Source organism: Chironomus tepperi, unplaced genomic scaffold, assembly GCF_022539635.2.
Source record: "Chironomus tepperi strain 1889 unplaced genomic scaffold, CSIRO-AGI_Ctep_v1 contig_335, whole genome shotgun sequence".
Lineage (NCBI taxonomy): Eukaryota > Metazoa > Arthropoda > Insecta > Diptera > Chironomidae > Chironomus > Chironomus tepperi.
The window spans coordinates 1,624,344-1,644,916 of record NW_027226457.1 but is presented as its reverse complement, the minus strand read 5'-3'; the positions used below and the strand labels follow the sequence as shown (position 1 = coordinate 1,644,916).

The following is a 20,573-nucleotide window of genomic DNA, read 5'->3' as shown; positions in this document are numbered from 1 at the left end:
GTTAAATGTCAGAATTGAATTTTCATAGGTCAAAATGGAGAGAGATTGCAGTCTGACTAAATGTCAAGCGGTATGATAATGTCGTAGGTCAAAATGAAGAATATACAATACATTCTGAATTAAATGCCTCGAAAAGGAAACTTTTACATCTGTATTATTCCTCATTTTTCATTGTGGATTTCAAATGATGAGATTTTTTTATTTAAAATTTCCCTGAAAAGATTTATGATAGTACTGATTACGCTTACTGTTGCTGCCTTGTCTGCTGGTTGATGGTAAAAGTTAAAGTTTCCATTTCATGCTCAAGTGAATTATAATTTGTGTTGGAATCTGAGAAGCTTCTTCATTTTTAAATACAATAGTTCTTTTTAGAGATGTGAAATAATGAATAAATGAAAGGATGAAAGCACATGATGATTGTGATTTCATGAAGATTAAAGACTAAGATAAATTTTACACTACTCATACTGGGATACAAAAAAAGAATTAACAAGTTTAGAGATCGTACTTGACATTTGACATGCGAAGCATATTTGTTGATTAATAATACGATTGTTATGCTCAAATGTTTCATGATGTTAAAATTATATTGTTTATGTCAAGATTGTGAAGCATGCAGCATCTGTTTAAATATTCTCGTATGAAAAAATCAATAACAGAATTTTTGGATGTTGCATCATTTTATTGTTATTATAAACATCCTAATGACTACAATACGTATTCTCAGAAGATAAACTCATATGATCATATAAGGTTTTTAGAGTTAAGAGATGCATGAAAATTCGGTTGCTTAATCTTAATTTAATTTCATAAGAAAGAATAACTTAGTAATTGGAGTGGAAATAAAGTCATTTAGAATATTTTATAAGATTTCGACTAAAAGGATTAAAAGTTAAGCTTCTGCATATCCCACTAGATAAGGACAAACAAACACGAGAAGACTATGAGTCCTGAAGTGTGCAGGGGAGGCTGTTGATCTGACTCAGTGGCTGACGTCAAGTGTTTCGCCTTTTTGTGGCCCTTTTTATTTTAGTTAAGAACATTATTGACGACCGAAGTCATTCAGATACCAAGTATGCTCAGAATAGTACCAAGTGTCCATACACACATGTCCAAATATTTCCGATGCTATTCTACTTCCTAAACAATTTTTCCAGGGTCTGATTTCATTATTACAAACAACATCTGAGTATCTTTATTCCACAAATGCCACATTCAGCAAAACTTTTTGAAATTATTACCTAGTAGTTAGACAGTAAATTGCATAGCCTCCCCAACAACATTGTTATTTTCCCACAAATGAGAAGCTTGAAGTCTATTGATTTTTTTCCACATCACCCTCATATGCTGTCATGCATGAATTTAACAAATGATCTAAAATTCTAGAAGCAGAGGCAACCTACAATTTGCAGCATAAATCATCATGAAAAGCTCAAATCTGTGTCCTTAATAGCTTAAAATTATATACGCTCTAATTAATAAAAAAAATATCTGATCTTAAAATGAAAAAAATAAAGAACCGTATGCTAATTTTTTTGCAAAGGGACAGTCATCTTGTAATGAAGCCAATCAGCCATACAAAGCGGAAATTTCCTCGAAATCATATAAAATGCTTTCCGCATCTGAGGTTTTACGATTTTGTTTGTTTCCACATTTTCTTTTTTGTTCTTGTTTCGTTACAGAACCTTGTATTTAGTTGGTGTCTTTTTTCCCTCTCATTATCACAGCAAAATGAAATATGCTCATAGTAAGAGCTCAGGAAGAACTTTTACAAATGGTAATGAAAAAGAACTTGCTTTTAGCATTGCATCGGAAACTATCTTATGCATTTTTTAATATTCATAGACTGACAGAGCCTTCTTTTCATTTAATTCAACGTTTATTTCAATAGCTATCTCATTTAGAAACATCTAATTGATTAGTAGCTTCTGTTTTATATTAAATGGAATGTTTAAAGTATAATGTGGTGTAATTAAAATATATTTTTACTGTTATAATGATTCAGTCATTATAAAAGTGCATGAAATAGAAAATATTAAGAATGCTAAATATAATATTAAGGAAAAAGTGGAAATTTACATAAACTCTACTTGAAACAGACGTAATTTCTTTGGTATTGAATTAAATGGAGATACCTGGTAAAAGCTCCAAGTAAGTAAATCCTTGTTTAGTTCACAATAGCCAGTAAATTTAATTAAATACACTCTTTGAAACATTTTTTAGTTTGTTTATACGAACTCACCTAAAACGGTGCGTAAAACTACGTTCTTTAAACTTAACGAATCAAATTCAAATCTGAAAAGTTCGTTAATTCAGTTTTCAATTCATTGATTTTGAAAAACGTATTATCAATACTTAAAATCCACGCACATCCACTGGCTACAGAAAACCAAACAAACGTAAGAATAATGATGAGAAAACAGATGAAAATAACCATAGCTTCTCGTATCAATGACGGAACACAATGAAGCATTCAATGTCAATGATAAAAGCCACAAGGTAAAATTTTCTTTTTAATGTTTTGTTTGAGATGATTTTATTGACATTTAGTAGGTAATTTTTATTATACTAAAAGCATCAATGCTGTGGTCACGATATAGTCCATTCACCTCATTAATATGTACAGTTGAGGATAAACACTTATACATTTCAAATTTTTATATGAATTGCATTAATCGGATTCATAAATATGAATTTATATTCATAATAATTTTAAAAGCTTAACCTCTGGCCTGGTCACCAAGGAAACTTAATTCTCACGTTTACAAGCATGCTTACACCTTGCTTTAAACTGGAATAAAATGTAGGCAAGAACAGAAAATTATTGGAAACCAACTTTAAATAGTATCAAAGTTCTCTATCTGGTGGGTATTTCTAATGAAATTCTCTGAATTATTACTCAATTTGTAGCCTTGAACATGCACAACAGAATCGATATTTTTTTTGAACCAATTAAATTATCTATTTTTTAGTGATTGTTTACGATGAATTTCGTAAATTTTATTACGTAAGCTTTCAAAAATCTCATAACCCCAAGGTATCTGTGCATTGGGTAGGCACAATCAATTATAATGCAATTATGTTATGAAATTTAATCTTTTTTTGGATAAAAAAATGAAGATTTACAATTTCTTACCATCTTACATGAGCATCAGCCTCTGTAAAAAAGTCTCCGAATGCTCAGAGGTTAAAGCCTTCATAGCTATCTATCAAGCAGTCATGAATTTCAACACTAAGAAAACATTATGATCCCACAGCATGCCAAAAAGTTCTTCCATAAGACCAAAAAATTAAAAGTGCTCTTATGGATTTAATGTATAGCACGCGCAAATTGATTTAACGCTGTTGATTCTACATTTGGCATTATAATGTGCTTTGTCAAGTGGTATATCAATTAGTAGACGACGCTTATTGCTATAGACTCGCAGGGTGTACATATGTATATCGTTTGTCTGGAAGCCATAGCTAGTACCGAGTGGCACAATTCGGTGAATCACAATTTTTCGGAGTAAAATCTATCGTCATGTGGCCGTCAAGGCTACTTCTCGTCTTCGTTGCTGTTCGGGGTAGTGCAAAGTTTTCGAATCTAAATTCACTTGGGTCAATCATGACGCATGACGCAGTACCTAGGTTCAATGAAAAGAGAGCAAGTTACTCCAACCTAAATTCCTATTCCATAATTCTAACCTGAAAACTAGTTCTAACCTGCAACCAAAAATTGATAGTCAGCCTGTGGAACAAGTAGAAAATTTTAATATAATATCAAGAGAGTAAGAAGAATAAGTCTTATGCAATAACGATAATTTGTCTTATAATTTAACTCTTTTATTTAAACTTTTTTTCCTTCACAAAAAATAAAAATGTCAATTTAATTTCATCTAAAAGACATAAAAATAAATTAACACAAGAAGAAATCATAAATTGCAAAAGGAAAAATTGATATAAATAACAATTTTTATCTTTTGTTCATACTTTTTTTTTTGATGTGGATGGTAAAATTAATTAATTAATTGCGACAGAGTCGACAATTTGTTGATAGAAAATAAGTTTTTACCAAAATTATAATCTAATAAGACTTAACTGATTTTAATGCTTAAAAAAGCAGATAGACAGAGAAATTATTAAATACCTTTAAAATCTCTTGGGAAAATTCGGATAAAATAGGAATTTTTGAGGTTAGGATCTAGAGGAAGGGTTGATTTTGAGGTTATGACCTATTAATGACCCGATATTTGGTCATTACAGCAACATATCCTCAAAATTTTGTACTAAATCTAGATGAAAAATCCATAAAAACATCCATTTCAGCCGAATCATCCCAGCTTGCTCTTCTAGCTTCAAATTTATTGAAAATACATAAACATAATTTTTTATAGATCTGAATATGTCTCATATGTGCTGATGTTGATTTTGTTTATCTCTCCTACATTTCAGCTCTACAAATCATTGTTATTTATAATTATTATCAGCTATTTTCCATATAATGAATTAGAATAATGGATATACATTTGCATATATCCTCTTCTTCATATTACATATATATGACTTTTATTTTATGTGTTTGTGTGTACGTGTAATGATGGCTTATTTTCAGCATGTAAACATAAATTCACAAAGATCAATTTCCATTAGCTTATACAGCACTAAAATTTGTTTTATCATATTTTTAACGTTGCGCGATAAGCGCTCAAAAAAACAAGTGAGAAAGAAGATTTTTAATGGATACGCGAGAATAAATATTTAATTTACTTTCATTTTTAATATTAATAATTTTTTTTTTTTGCTTTTTTGGGCAACATATATCCACACTTTAATGATTCTTATATTAAATGTAGTTGTTGCTGCATATGACACTCTCACTAATAATTTAGTAAGCGTGGTTGGCAACGAAGAGTGTTGCATCAGCTCCAGCTCCTACAACACTGCCGGCGGTGTATTTGCCTACTGAAGCCAAGCCATTAGCCTAGAGAAATGAAAATAAAAGTGAAATTAACATTCAATTAATATAATAAATATTTTTGATTCTTAATAGGTAATATATAAATAAAAACTATTCATTGCCATTCGAAGGTTAATGTACTTGGAATTTTTTCAAATTTCTAATAAACGAAAGTGAATTTTTTGCGAGGGTGTCGGAATTAGTCATCACTAATATTTCATGTGATGTATGATTTCTTTTAATTTAGAGCAATCACTCTTGATTTTTTTTTTGAACTTTCTACAAAAATATTTTGATTTGTTTTGTTATTCTCGTAGGACTTGGGCATTCCCAATAATAACTATTGACTAATACGTTATTGAATGTTTTGAAAGCTATGATTTAATATATAATGATGTGATGAAATATTTTAGATGCGGGGATAAATAATAACAATTATTTCATAACATGGGAGGATATAACCGGATATTATAATAACAAAGAATCTGTTTGGAATTTCCATGCACATATTAATTCAATCGACGCTTTTTACATAATGCTATTTTTAAACAGCATAATTCTTTCTTTTCTTAGGAAAATCAAAGCGCTTTCATTCGCAGTAATGTAATGTTATCAGTTATAAAATCTCGAAAAAAATCCTATAATTTCCTATTATCTGACAATTTGTCATATAATTGGCTGCGAAGCCATAATAATCCTCAATTAAGTAACAATTGTAGAATTTTGAACTTTTTAAAAATGAGAAGAATGTAACTTGTGTAATCTTCCTGATAATGAAGCTGAAAATGCGTTGAATCATTTCCAAGTAGGCAAAAAGGATGGTTCCATGGTACTACGGTACCTAAAAGCAGTTTTTTTTCCTGTCAGCAGATAAAATGTACAGGAAGAAAGTATTAATCAAAATGCCAAAGTGCGATAAGATTTAAATTAACTTAAATAGCCAAATGGTTAAGTGAATGACTTACGATCCATAAGTCAAGGGTTCAAACCCAGTCAGAATTATTGAATGAGAATATATGTATTGATATCGCATCATTATTATTTTTTTAATATAAATTTTCCATATTTTCAACTAATATTGCAAATTCACGTCGACAAGAGTATTTTCAAGTTTTTTATGCATAAAATCATAATATTTTTGCATCATCAATATCTCTTTTTATATCCACAAAATTTATTTTTATCTACTTCTTTCATTACTTAAATTTTATGTAATAGAATCTTTATGAATTATACAAATTAAGATAGCAGATCCTTATATAACATTTTCCTTATAATTCCTCAGTCAATATACATAAAAGAAGAAGCTCACGCTTAAAATATCAAGAGTTTTATGTGAATAGAGATATCAACTGCCAATTTATATGCTCCCTCATTGCACATTCCAAAGAATAAGTAGCTATCAAGTTCAAGGTTCTTCATGACCTAGAGAAATTTATTGACTTGTTTTTCATTTTGCCATAAAATCTTTTCTTTCCAATTTTTTTTTCCCCCTTTTTAAACGTAATTTTACAGTGCATTTACAGCATATACATAATTTGAAAAATAATAAAAAACGAAGACTGACAAAAAAAGAAAATATTATCATGAGGAAAGCAATTCTATTACCGGTGATTGATACCGACATATATGTTAGGAAAATTCTCGTAAAATGTACAAAAATAAATCGTATGAAGGAAGCAGCTTTTAGTAATAATAATAAAAACAATATCAAAAGGAAAAAAGCTTTGAATAAAAAATAAATTTTCCATCATTTATTTTTAGTTTTCTTCTTTTTGCATGCTCCAGTCGCCACTTTGTCGCATGTCATTATTTCTATTCTATGAAATGCTATCTTTAAGAAGCCCCGCGGATATTGAATTGCCAAAAATAACATAAATGTTATAAAACAACAATGAAGGACTTTGATGGGTAAAAGAGAGTTTCCTTCTTATTCCTTTAAAATAATATTACGATTGCAAACAGCCAAAAGCACATAGAAATGAGTATTATAAGTATTAGACTTTGGTCATATTTTTTCATTTAAGAATAAGACTATGTGGGATTCACTTTGACTGCAAATAGGATAAAATATGAGAGGATTTCAGAAAAAAGCAATGACAAAAATCAATCAGCAACAGCAGATTGGGAAATCATACTAAAGTGCTTGATACATAAAAAGTACAAATCAATACTATATGCTCACATTTTTAAATCTAAACGAGTACGAAGGTGCTATAATATGCATTGAAGTATTTAACATATATAAAGAGATCTATAAAGCACTGCTCTTATTGATAACAGCACATACTTCCAAGTGATTTTTTGAAACGGAAGTTATGCAAATTTAAACTTGTAATTGAACTAGTTCTAAGTTCTTAAGCAGTGTTGTTCAAACTGTGTGCCGTGACACATAAGTTTGCCGTTTTTTTGAATTGCCATGAATCGCATGTATTACCACCAAGGTGTGCCAAGAGGGACTTAACACCAAAGTGTGCCGTGACACACAGTTGTCCAAACACTGCTCTAAGGGAAATCAGAATCGATGATTAAAAAGTTTTTAGAAGCCCTTTGATCAAATGCGCAGTAAACGCTATGTAAAGCTTCTGCCTTCTACAATGGTACAACAACAAAATACAAACTTCCATTTCATTTCTCATTTTACGTCTTATCTACTTTAGGGTATTTTCCATTTCACTATTGTTTTCGTACTCAAAAGGATAGAAATTTACCTACTTTTTCTTCCACAAATAACTCGTTGATTTTAAATGAGAACAAAACCAACAGAATAAACTTGAAATTAAATTTAAGAGGAAAAAATTGATAACAAAGCTCAACAAAAAATTTTTTTTTTGGCATAATCTCTTAAGTGAGCACACAACGAGGAAGAGAAATTAAAGTTTAAGGTCACAAGAAATGTATGGCTGTGTGGGTGGCATGAATTACTACACAGTGGCAAAAAACTGTATAATAAAATGTATTACCAAATGTTACAGGCACATTAACTTTTTTTTTGTCATGCTTTGATTCTGTTTTTATGCATTTCGAGTGGCATTCGAGAATTGAATCAGCATAATAATGTTTGAGTCGTGCACAGAAATGTAAATTTTATGTATAGGAATTTAATTTCGTATATTGACAAGTTAAGTGACATGTATAGTAAATGCATTGTAGTTAAAAATGTACGGCGTATTTGCAAATCCTGTCAATATTCTCTTTTAGCTCAATATTTTCTGCTTTTGTGTTAAGGAACTTGAGTCAATTTCTGATGGTTTTGTGGAAAAATCTTAAAATAACTTTAAAGTGTTTATATGACATCACCAATAACGGAAAATCCCATCGATTGTTGTCAAAAATTTTCTGCAATTTTTGTAAACAACCAAGCACAACCGCATTTGACAGGAACACAATGATGTGGATTTTAACTTGTCACTATTCAATTTAAAGTGCCACAAATTCAATTGAGAAAAGGGTTTAGTGCATTTTTGCTTAGGGTGGCTTGGCGTGGGGGAAAAACTTTTTTGTCATCAGATCAAAAGTTGATTTATCCTGTCAAGCTTTGAAGGCATAAAAAATTACATGCTCTGAATTCCAATGTAGGAGTTTATAAAGTCAGGATTTTGTGCAATTTTCATTCAGAAATTCCATCCAAACCAAGAATAAATCAATTTTTTATGAATAAAATTGCATCACATAATGAATTCAAGATGAAAAATATTCAAACTAAATTCACATCGGAAGCAGATATGAGAAATTGCATAAACATGAATTGTTCCCCAAAAAATTCAAATTCATATTTTAACCGCGCACACGTGTGCTACTGTATATCTCTCGAGTACTTTTCATTCAGATTTTTATTTTATTTTATAAGCCAGAAGACAAGTTTTTTAGGATGCTGCAATCTGAATCTGTCGAATGTCATTGAGCATTACCATATTGCAATACATAGAACAACTTCTGGCTTTTTATCTCTTTTTTGCCTTTGTGTAACGCAAGTGAATACATACTTGTATGAAGGTTCAAAAAGGCAAAGCTTTCAAAATCAATTGAATATTACAGAGACGATTTCCAATCAATGATAACTTCAACAATGAATTGGAATTCCTTCAAACTCTTTTGTTCAATTTATCATTTATGAAAATTAAAAAAGAATGAAAAACTTTGATTTTCCATTTCCATTCTTTCAATACTAATCAAAAAAAAAACTTTTTGATTAACTTCCTCAATGTTTATCTCGTTGTCTTGTATTGAATGGAAAACCATCATCAACATTATAGTTGCAGGGTCGTGTGTTATAGAGAAATTGTTGTGTAAAGGAAATTTAATTTGTTCGTTAGCGCTTATAACAAATAAATGGAAGGATTCAGAATGCTTATTGCATTTACTTGTTGTTTAAATTGTTTGTGATAACGACAAGTAGCTATTGAATTAGTTAAAGAGAAAAGGTAGTCGATTATGTCGGTGTATAGGACACAATGGCGCATTTTCAATTGCAAAGCTTACTTATCAATTTAAATCTAATATTTGAAGTAATTCGTCTTTTGACAGGATCACCCTGAAGGATTGGGTTATTCAGAAATCAGAATCAACCCCCCTACCTCCTTCCTCCTCGCATTTCGTAATAACCTAAAGGCAACCTTAGAAAACCAGTCAATCTAGACACAATGTCAACACTCGACCAATACTCAAAACTGCACTAAAATAATCAATATACAAAATAATGAAATCGAGGGGTGTTACTGCAAATATGTGTAGGAGATGCATTGCGGATGTTTTTGTTCCATTTTGAGAATGAGACTGATTCTTAAAAGGTGTTAAAAATAAAATTATTCCAGTCAGTAGCTAAAAACAATTTGTGTATACATATAGAATTTATAAAATAGAAAAAACAAAAGATATCAGCAGCATCACTTTAAAATTAAATTTTATAAAGCTTTCATTCAGAACACACAGTGAACACAGTGAATTGCATAAAGGCGACAAGAGAAGAAATGAGATACAAAGGAAATGGAAAATAGCTTTTTTGCTCTCTTGATACTCATTCTATTTACAGAAAGAAGGGAAAAAATGAAGGTGCAAGAAAGTTTAAAAGCCGTAAAAGCTCATTTCATTCTTCTTTTTTAAATTCCACAATCTCACTTCTTCCATTATTATTCATTATTGCTTTAAAACTACATGCGGAGAAGAATGAAAGGTGTCAATATTTACAGATAAGTGCATGCATTCGAATGGCACGATTGGCACCTTGAAGCATACATTATTATGAGATGAATAGTAAAAGAAAGAAATGGCAATGATGACTTCAAGGTCATATCTACAATCACTTGGTGAATAAGATTGAATGCAATACTAATAAAAAATTATGTAGTTCATTATTGTGTCAGTCGGTTGACGCTTTCGATTGAAATTTATGGATGTTGGATGTCGCTTTAACAGTACGCAATCATTCACATTTCCGTTAAGCTTATACATTTGCAGAATAATTTAATTTTCAATGCTTTAATACTCAAATATTGCTGTTGTTTGTTTATTTTATCTTATTGCGATTTAGAAATTCTGTTGTGGGAAATTATAAAGTCAATATTTTCCAGATTTCGATTAATGCTAATATAATTTGCTGAGCAAAATATCCAGACATGTTTTTATGATAATTGGAAAATTGACCTAGTCTCATGAGAATATTGAGAAGTTAACTGAGCAATCTTAATATTTTTACATAAAACTTCTGGAAAATTGTGCAGTAATTTTCCGAGAAAATCATGAGCTTGAATGAAATTGCTTATTATGTAACGCCTTTATGAGAATTGAGATTTTGGTACGCTTCCAACAAAGAGTGTGGGGGAGGTGTCAAAAAGTCGATTTATTTGCGTAATAAATGAACAATTCCTTAGAAATCTTGTCAAAATTATTCCCAATAAAAATTTATATCCTAAGATGCATTGAAAATTATTATAAAAATCATCATAAAATATCTGATATATCTCTAATTCCGTAAAATTTTATGCCTAAACCTAAATTTAGACTCATATTTTTATGAAATCGTAAATATTTATAAAATTACATCTACGTTTTGAGTCATAAGAGTTTATGGAAGCATAAACCAGAGAAATACATTTAAAATGCGTACAGTCAATGATAATGTCCATCATCTTCCGAAATGACATAAAAAAAAGTTTGCTGTTTTTTCTTCAGAATTCATGAGTTGGAAAATAAAGAGAATTTTAAACAATACCTGACATATAACGAATGAAAGGCATTTAGACATTCCATGATTTATCTTAAAAAGAATAAACTGTCAGCCTCAATAGCGGTGAATTTTAATGAGATGTAAGAAAGGTGAGGTAATAGAGAAATGTGGAAAAGAATGCGCACAGCATTGTATAATTATTGTTCTCTCAAAACGACACTTTTTTGTTGTTTTTGGTTGCTGATTACGAATTACTGAATTGCAAATGTTCATTCTATTAATGCTATTTATGGATGCCGCAAAATTGTAACAATAAACAAACAACAGTAACAGTAAACAACAGTGGAAGCAGAGAGAGAAAGGGAATTTATCACATCTGCTACACCGCTAGACAGTTGGCTATTATGTAATAAGTTATTGGAATAGATGGATACACTACTCGCGTCATAATAAATGCTCTCAATAAACGCGTTTATAATTAATGTTAAAAAATTATATACACTCATATAGTCTTTAATTTATGATGTTTATCTACCCATTTACACACTTAGCTCGTTCCTTCCTTACTTCCTCTCTTGATTAATAACATACTTTTTTCATTCATTACACAACTTGGAAATCACATGAATTGATTCATTTTGTCGGGTATTTTAATTGCTGATAATGTTCAATTGTGTATTTATTTTCCAACAAAAGCTTTCAAATGAAATTATCTAGTTTGTGGAAATGTGCATAACACATTTGAAGAAAGAAAAAAAAATTACCCATTACACTTGACTGCAATTTCTGTGAATAACAAGAACGTGCTACGGAATTTGAATTGCTAATCAAATATCTCTTTTGAATGCGCTTTCTGTGGAAGCTGTTTTAATTATTTTAAAACTTTATTTTGCATAATAGTTTGCTCAACTGAGGAGCTGCAGTATCGTTTTTAATTCATTTAGTATAAACTTTGAGCTCTGCACTTATAAAGTTATGAATAAAATTATTAAAGAGGGATCTAAAGGATTTAAGCGCATTTTTATCAAGCTAATGAAGTGTTGTCTGTTTACTCTAATTAAGAACATGATGGATTGACCCTCCCCCTTCCTCTGACTCTAACGACTATGTCAGACCGGTTTCGTAACTAATTTCATGTGGATTCTTTCAACTTCAATCTAGAAGCTCATCAATACACGCCTAACTCAGTATATACCCCAAAGCAAAATGAATATACGTGGGTAAGAACAGATGTATAGCAAGATACCGTCCCTAGTTGTAAGGTTCTCAAGTACATACATTAAAGAGTGCTATCATGAATCAGAAAATAGCAACAAATCGGAAAATCTAACCCAATTCAAATCCACAATGAAATCTAAACCGAAGCTTCTCATACCTCAAACATCTGCTGCCATCAATTGCTGTTATGTCATCAATTCATTCAACTACTCATACATGCACGTATATTCACTCTACATCATTCTTTACTGAAATAACCTTGCACTAGAGAAGCACGAACGTCATTACTGTCATGTCACAATAATTACAAAATTGTTGAAATTCCTAAACTAATTGTCTGAATTGTGTGTTTTTGTTCTTCAACATTCTTAAATCAATATGCATTGCTGCTGAGAGATGCATTGACGCAATTTGTAATTGATTTTTCACTCTCACTGTGCTTCATCTGTCGAGATTTTTTTTCCTTTCCTTTTTTTTACAGCGGCTTCGATTATGCATTGTTTGACATTTGTTTTTTTCTAAATTGATCCTATTGATCGGGTTTTATGCTATACAATCGTTTTAAATTCAATTAATTTCGACAATTATTGGATTTTTTCCCTCAACATCCGCTTATGTAATTCAATTCTAGAATTTTCGTCATCCAAAAAAAGAGCTTATGTTTGTAACAACTGGATTTTTTTGTACGAAGATAAGACGTAAAATTGCCATAGCTACACAGCATAATATTGTTACTGATAGATTCACGTGTGACATTGTAATAAAGGTATCAGCATGTAATGGATAAAACAAGGAAAAAAAATAAATTTTGTGACTTTTTCTCTTAGTCACTTCCTCTACTGATAGTTTGTTCCATTACCATATCCATAAAAACCAACCAGCTGTAGTAAAGCAAAAAGGTAATAACGGCAACATGTAAAGTTTAATGAAAAAAAAAAATTTAATCGACATAAAGGACAAGTTTGATTTTGTTATAGTTTGGGTGCATAGGGATATTCAATTAAAGTGCTTAATTACTATTGAAAGAGGTTTGGGGAAAATAGGTAACATGCTTAATTAAATACAAAGTTCTGCAAAAAATATTTATTAAGGAACAATTAAGGTCAAAATAATAATAATAAAATAAATTACAAAATAAATTTTGTGCATTTTTTTATTAGAAAAATAATAAAAAATTTTGATTTTGTGCTTAAAATTAGTAAGGTATTCAAAATAGTCAAAAGTACATGCCAATATATTTCCAATCATTTTTAATAAAACATTTAAGATAGAAAACAAAAAAAATATTGCAAATTAATAAAAAACATACAGGAAATGACATAAAAAGCAAAAAAATCTAAATAATAAGCTTAAAATTAATAAAAAGGAAGAGGTAAAGAGTTTTTGTGTCCAACAACAGGAAACATCCACTCAGCAAGCTCAGCAAAAAAGGAGATGTATTCCGGAAAGGAAGTGTCTAATGTTTGCATGTGGTTCTATCAATCATTTTTGTTTGTACCAATTATGACATTTTGAGAAAAAAGTCATAGGAATGAGAATACAGTCAGAGTTGTAGTGTTTAATAAACTAATAATAAATTCAGGCAGTGATTGCATCTAGTCTGATTCGTGTGTATGTACATTAAAAAAATATTCAATTGCTCTACTCTGGTCTGTACGATGTTGGAAGCATTAGGAAGGAATATCTTTTAAAAAGCAACATTAGATCAATCGTTCTTTACTCTTCATGTGTACTCGTGTGTGAATTGTGTTTAGTAAGCGTGTGCCTTAACGAACAGACTTGTGTTTGATTGCAATGAAGGAATTGATCCAGCTTCATACTTTCCTTGACATGCCAAAGCATTTGCCTGAATGGTAAATTTTTTATATATATTTTTAAATTTTAATAATAAAGCAACAAAATAATAATAATAATAAATGTTAATCACAATATAAAATAAAAATTATTATAGCCATCACAGATTTTGAGAAGCATACAAGATTGGGAAGTCAATACTATAGGCTAAATTGTAAGATAGTTTGTGCTATAGCATTGAAGGAATAAGGATGGGATTTCTTAAAGGTTAAGTGTACATATTTGAATAATTTTTGGAATTTATTAGCTAGACTAGCTATTGATTATGCGATTGTAGTATATACTGTAGTTTGCCATTTAAAATTCAAAATTAATTTGTATAATTAGAGAAATATAAGTAATAAGCTAACGAGCTAGAGTTCGAATCTCAAAAGAATCTACCAAAGAATTTCGAATAGATGAATACTTCTTTTTTTTAGATCTAGATACTAAAACACTAAATGCCAGACCCAAATTTAGAAATCCTTAATAAAATTAATCATTAGATCTTTAAAAATAACTCTAGTATCGTCATATTATAGACGTAGATCACTTATTACATCTATTTTTACCAGGTTATGATATTTCATAACATCCAAAAATAACAATTCCCATGATTTCATAATCTTTGCCATTCTTATGTAAAACTTTACTCGTTTGTACCTTTAAGACAAAGCACTATGTGTAATTCATTACCACAGTCGTAGGAGTTGATTGATTTCTTTTTCTCTTTACTTAATAATTGCTCGGTAATTCGATTTTTGTCTATTATTTCATTCAAAACATCATAAAAAAAGCTGTTTTCATTTCGTGTCATTCGCATTACACCTTAATATAAACGAAATACACGGCTAAATGTGTCAAGATGTTTTTCACTTTTATTATAATTGTATATTATGTTGATTAAATCAGAGGTCTCTTGAAATAGACGGTTGGGAATTGCATAAGAAAAACGGAAACTTTTTCTTAAGAATCTTTTTTTTTCGGAATGGAACACCTGATTTAAATTAATGTATTCAGAAACTGCGAGACAGAAAAGAGCCGAAGATTATCTTAAAATGAGATTCTCGAATGGCACTTTAGCATTTACTTAGAATTCTTATTTACGACTCTGATTCTACAGGATTTTTTAAAACTGATATACACGAGAAAGTGTCATCGAAAACGTGCAAGGTTATCATAGATTCGAATTTTTATAGGAAACATGACAATCAAAAATTAGTTAAAATATTATGCATAAATGTAAATCACTTGAAGTCATTAAAATATCAATATTTAAAAATTCACTCTGCACGACATGTGAGAAGTTTGAAGGCGTGATACTTGCGAAAAATTTAATTTCATTTTTAAATAACTCCACGTATTTGAAATGTGCAATAATTTTTTTTTACTTGTTGTTACTTTATTCCACCCAACACGCAGTTAAAAAAATTAATGTTAAACAAAAGAAGTAAATCGTTTGAAGTTAAAAGACAAAAAACCGAAGAACTAAGACATAATCCGGTTCTTAAGATAATTTATAATATATTTAGTTTCCATTCATTCTTATTCTGATGATCATCAATATTTAAATGAAATAAAATAAAATTAAAAAAATTTAAATTTTCTCTTTCTCGTGTTGGATATAAAACGGCACAAGAAACGATTTTGGCAAATCATTTGTAGTCATTTGGTTCATTAATCTCATAGCATATAATGGTAATATGTAGTAAAGGGGGTCATCGACTCAAGATTACAATCGTCCAATTTACAAGAGTAAATCGTGCCATAATATTTAATGCTTAACTAGAACAACCTCATTTTGATAATTGACCGCTATTAAAGGAATTCCGAAAATATTTTTGAAAATATAACGGTCAATTGTGACATTTTGTCACATCAACTTTTCATTTCCTCGACGCTTTCAACCCCTTTGTGTCAGCACAATAGTTAATAAATTTAAATCAGCTGAATCAACCACAAACGGAATTGGTCAGGTGTTTCATAAGATATTCATCTATTATAATATCATATGTCATAAAATAATCTTAAAGAAACGGGTACATTAGCACGTATTCCATAGAAAGAAATGGCAAGAACGATGACTTCATGATGAATCATGACAAAGCCATAAATTGAAGATACAAAAAGTAAATTTCATTGAGAATAGAATGTTAAATTATGAAATATATTCTCTCGCGAAACTGTTGTCATGAGATTTTTTACATTTTCGGGAATGAACACAAAAGAAAAGAACAAGCACGAGAAATAAAAAAAAAGTCTCGTGACCTTCGTTTAAGCAACTCGAGAAACTCGTTTATAGTTCTCTTCAATTCTTTTTTCTTTTTTTTTGGGTCTTCGACGATTCGAATGGCAGTAAATAATTCAATTAAATATTTTTCCTTTGTTTTACTCGTTATCATAAAATAAGAAATCAACTTACCCGAGCGCGCATAAGGAGTTCGTCTTGTGCAGCCTTAACATTTTCCTTCTTTCCCTTCCATGCTCTCAATACAGATGCTTGCAATGCACGACCGTATGAGAATGTCAAAGCCCATGGTCTCTTTGGAACGTTGTTGATGGCGTTCAAATTGACTGAAGCTTCTTCTTCTGATTGACCACCAGATAAGAATGTGACACCTGAATAAATGAATTGATGAGAAAAAAAATCGTGTCAATATTGACAATCAATAATATTTGAAAACTCAATTAAGCTTACCGGGAACGGCAGCTGGAACTGTACGACGTAAAGCTGTGACTGTAGCCAAAGCAACTTGTTCAGGTGTTGGCTTTGTGCCCTTGTATTGCATACCAGCTGTAACCATGTTTGGCTTCAACAATGTACCTTCCAAGTAGACATGGTGGTCGCTAAGTGCTTTGTAGACAGCAGCCAAGACAACTTCTGAGACTTTCTGGCAACGTTCAATATCATGATCACCATCAGGCAAGATTTCTGGTTCAACAATTGGGACAATACGTTGTGATTGACAGATTGAGGCATAACGGGCCAAAACATTGGCATTTTCCATAATAGCTTGGTAGCTTGGGGTGTTCTTGCCGATCTTCAAGACGCAACGCCACTTGGCGAAGTCACATCCGTCCTTCTTGTATTGAGCGCAACGTTGAGCCAAGTTGTCAAGACCTAAAGATGGAAGTAGACGGTGAGTAGAGTTGCAAAATTACAAAATAATTTTTAATCTTAATTTGAATATTTTTTGGTCGTTATTTTTTAAAAAAGAAACTTGACAAAAACTTCAATTCCTCTATTACCAACTATGGATAGATCATTGTTTATTTATTTTTATAGTTCATTGAACTACTTCCGCGGAAATTCTCACAAATTATTATTATCGCATAATAAGATTTTATTAAACCACAAGATCCTTCAAAGATGAAATATTCAAATTTTTATTATTGTTCCTCATATAAAGTAAGAATTATATAAAGAACAATCGTCGTCGTGAATGAAAAACCCGAAGTCACAAATACACATGAACACCGACCACGTGTTGGAATTCAAATTTTTAAAAACCGTTACAGTTATTTCAAAACTTACCTTGTGTGGTACATTCGCCTTCGGAAGCCATCAAATCAACAACACCGCTGTCGACCTTAATACCGGGAATAATTCCCTTCTTCTTCAAGACTTCGATGAATGGAGTTCCATCAGCGGCCTTTTGGTAGACAGTTTCGTGGAAAAGAATAACACCGGAGATGTTTGTGGCAAGAGCATCGTCAGTGGTGAAAAGCAATTCACGATATGCACGACGGTTTTCTTCGTTGTTTTCAACTCCGATATCCTAAAAATAAGAAAATCGACAATTTCACCATGGCATTAATGAAAGTCAAACAGAAAATGTGGTAAAAATAAACTTACAGCAAAACGCTTTCCGCATGTTGCAGTTGACTCATCAGCAGCCAAAATACCTTTGCCTGGAGCGACAATAGCGTTGGCAATACGGGCCAATTCGTCCTTCAATTCTTGTGGGTATTCATTGAAATATGTAGTCATCTTTGCTGATTAGATTGTTTTCCGAAAGCCTAAAACAACAAACAAAGTTCAATATACGTTAATTACGCTGTGGTCATACGTCAGTAATCAAAAAAATATATTTTTTTGGGATGCTAGGCAAGGTCAAGCAAGTGATAAGACGTCTTAGAGACAAAAAACTTAAATCCGTCGACAATACCGTCATAAACAAATATTTTTGTTTGGATGGATTTTTATTGGTCAGAAAAATGAGGCGTGTGAAGCTTATCACACAGTATGAGATGATTGCACATGTTTCTATATGCTTGATATTTATTTTATTTAATGAAAAAATATATTTATACGATGTTGTTGACAAGTAGGTATTTTTTGCCAACTCAATGAGATAATATTGTACTCAAAAAGATCCTACTTTGTAGATATCTTGTTACTGTACGCGTGTCTCTTGGTAATACATTATGAAATTTTTAACGAATTTTTGAAATTCAAAATTTAACGGATTTTAGAAATTTGAATTTTAACGAAAGATGAGATTCAAAAATTTAACGAAACTTCGACAACTCAACGGTTTCTGGAAATTCCAGCAACTTTCTAGAACTTCCAGTCGAATGTGTTTTTACGTCTAATTGCTACTTTTAATTGTTTTGACTTTCATGATTTCTTCTTCTTCCAGTACAATCAGACAGATTTATGTGCAATAAAAATGCAGCATAAGAAAAGTCCATTAAATCAATTTACAAAAAGGTTATTGTCTGGTGACCTATAATACATACAATCGAAAAGAAACGGAATATAATGCTCATTATCAATTCGATCGAACTTTAAAATAGAATTCTTGACCACTTTTAAGGCAAAACATAAGGAACAAGACTGAAACCGGCTTGGCAAGATTCGCAAATCGCAAATAAACTACAAAGTGTTTTGGCATTTAGTGAGTTTATCGTAAACTATTTTCTATAGATAAATGCATCAAAAAAAGCTCAATAGATTATAAATAAATTCAATGCAACCACGTGCAGTATTATTTTGAGTGATTTACGTCGTTTATTTCCGATTTTCGATTTTATTCAATGAAATTTAGCTATTTTTGCTGCAGGTTGTACTGATATTAGCTTGAATATTGTGTCGCGTGGTGGAAAAGTTTGATCTTGAACAAGGTCATCACATCCCCGTTAGAGAGAAAATTATGAAATAAGAAAGATACTTAAAAATAAGCACCAGAGGTGATAAAATGTAAAAATACAGCTGTATAATTTTAATATTAATATAACTGACAAAAAATTTACTTGATAATGAGACTTATAGACCAATTTTATTATCATGGAGATGTCTAAGACCTTGAAAATTTCTCCTTTCCTTTACGATTTTCATGATATGCGCAGTCGATGACCTTTGGATATACCTTTTATTTTGGGTGTGAAGAAAATCTTCAATAACTAACCGAAAGTGAAAGCTTTTGATAAAATATAAAAACAAACGTTAATTAAATCTATAAATAAGTCCAGCTTATTATCGAAAATTCATATAAATAAATATCAAGCTGTAACATTGCAGTCGTGTTATGTAATGAATGTCATCCAATAACTACATTGGATGTTGTAAAAAAGCTGATCATCTTGAATTAAAACAGACAATTATGTCTACTAAACTTCAATTCTTATCAAGTTGATTACAAAGTCATTCAATAAACCCGATAATAATGATTAAAAATCATAAATTAAAAGATCCAGTGAAAGAAAGTACGTAAATGAAATCGTAAGCAAAAATTTTTCGGTAATTCTAATGCAATAAATTTCACCGCAAATTATTTAACTAAATAGTTATAATATTTAAACACTTTATGACCTTTGATGCCTTTTAACTTTCACAGATTTATTTTAATAACTTACTTTTAATGAAAATTGATCTTAACCGAGTGAATTTTACACACGAAATAATTCTTTGATGAAAATTTTCTTTCAACTAATTTTCTATCAACAAGGTTATTTGAAGGGTATTAAAATTGAGCACGTACGTAAATTGTGTCACGTCTATGTTCACTTAATACACTTTACAACTTCTATTATCTTTACGAATCACTAAACACTCAGTTGATTTTCTTAAGCTTTTATAGTAAAATTATTAAAATATTTTGACGTGACGCAACTTTTGTTTATTCACTCGCGGGGCTTTTGAGGGGACTTCAACTATTCATTGCAAAATTCAAACTGCTTTACCGACGTTTGTTTCATTTTCACAAAATTGACGTAAATTTCTTTCAAATCTTGAAATAACTGACGATTCTAGGAAAAGTAAGACGTGACTAAACTGTGCGCGCACATTGAAAGTAAAGCTTTGATGAATATTTACCGTTATCTGGAGATATTAGACACAAATAATGACTAATGATTTTTGTTTTGCAGATTTCGCAATTATTGATGGATCTTTAAAGATGTTGAAGCAATTTA

The 20,573-nt window shown here is 30.6% G+C and overlaps 1 protein-coding gene across 2 annotated transcripts; it reads right to left on the bottom strand.

Annotated features, from left to right (window-relative positions):
- Window positions 1-4,298: 4,298 nt before the first annotated feature.
- Ald1 (fructose-bisphosphate aldolase) lies at window positions 4,299-20,174 on the bottom strand. 2 transcript variants are annotated; one of them, XM_070644094.1, is made up of 6 exons: window positions 20,016-20,174; window positions 18,013-18,176; window positions 17,692-17,935; window positions 16,855-17,277; window positions 16,579-16,775; window positions 4,299-4,963 (listed from the first exon to the last, which is right to left on the bottom strand). In XM_070644094.1, exons 2-6 carry the CDS (start codon window positions 18,145-18,147, stop codon window positions 4,868-4,870), a joined length of 1,095 nt encoding a protein of 364 aa, XP_070500195.1. In that variant the 5' UTR covers window positions 18,148-18,176; window positions 20,016-20,174; the 3' UTR covers window positions 4,299-4,867. The 2 variants fall into 2 exon arrangements, with proteins under 2 accessions (XP_070500195.1, XP_070500197.1); XM_070644096.1 differs by lacking the exon at window positions 4,299-4,963 and adding an exon at window positions 13,451-14,169.
- Between the last annotated feature and the right edge of the window lie 399 nt (window positions 20,175-20,573).

Coding starts and splice junctions, on each gene's coding strand:
- Ald1 (XM_070644094.1), bottom strand. CDS start 18,147: ATGACTACATATTTCAATGAATACCCACAAGAATTGAAGGACGAATTG. Junction 16,776..16,854: donor AGTTCCAGCTGCCGTTCCCG/GTAAGCTTAATT, acceptor TCATTTATTCAG/GTGTCACATTCTTATCTGGT. Junction 4,964..16,578: donor AACTCCTTATGCGCGCTCGG/GTAAGTTGATTT, acceptor TCATTTCTCTAG/GCTAATGGCTTGGCTTCAGT.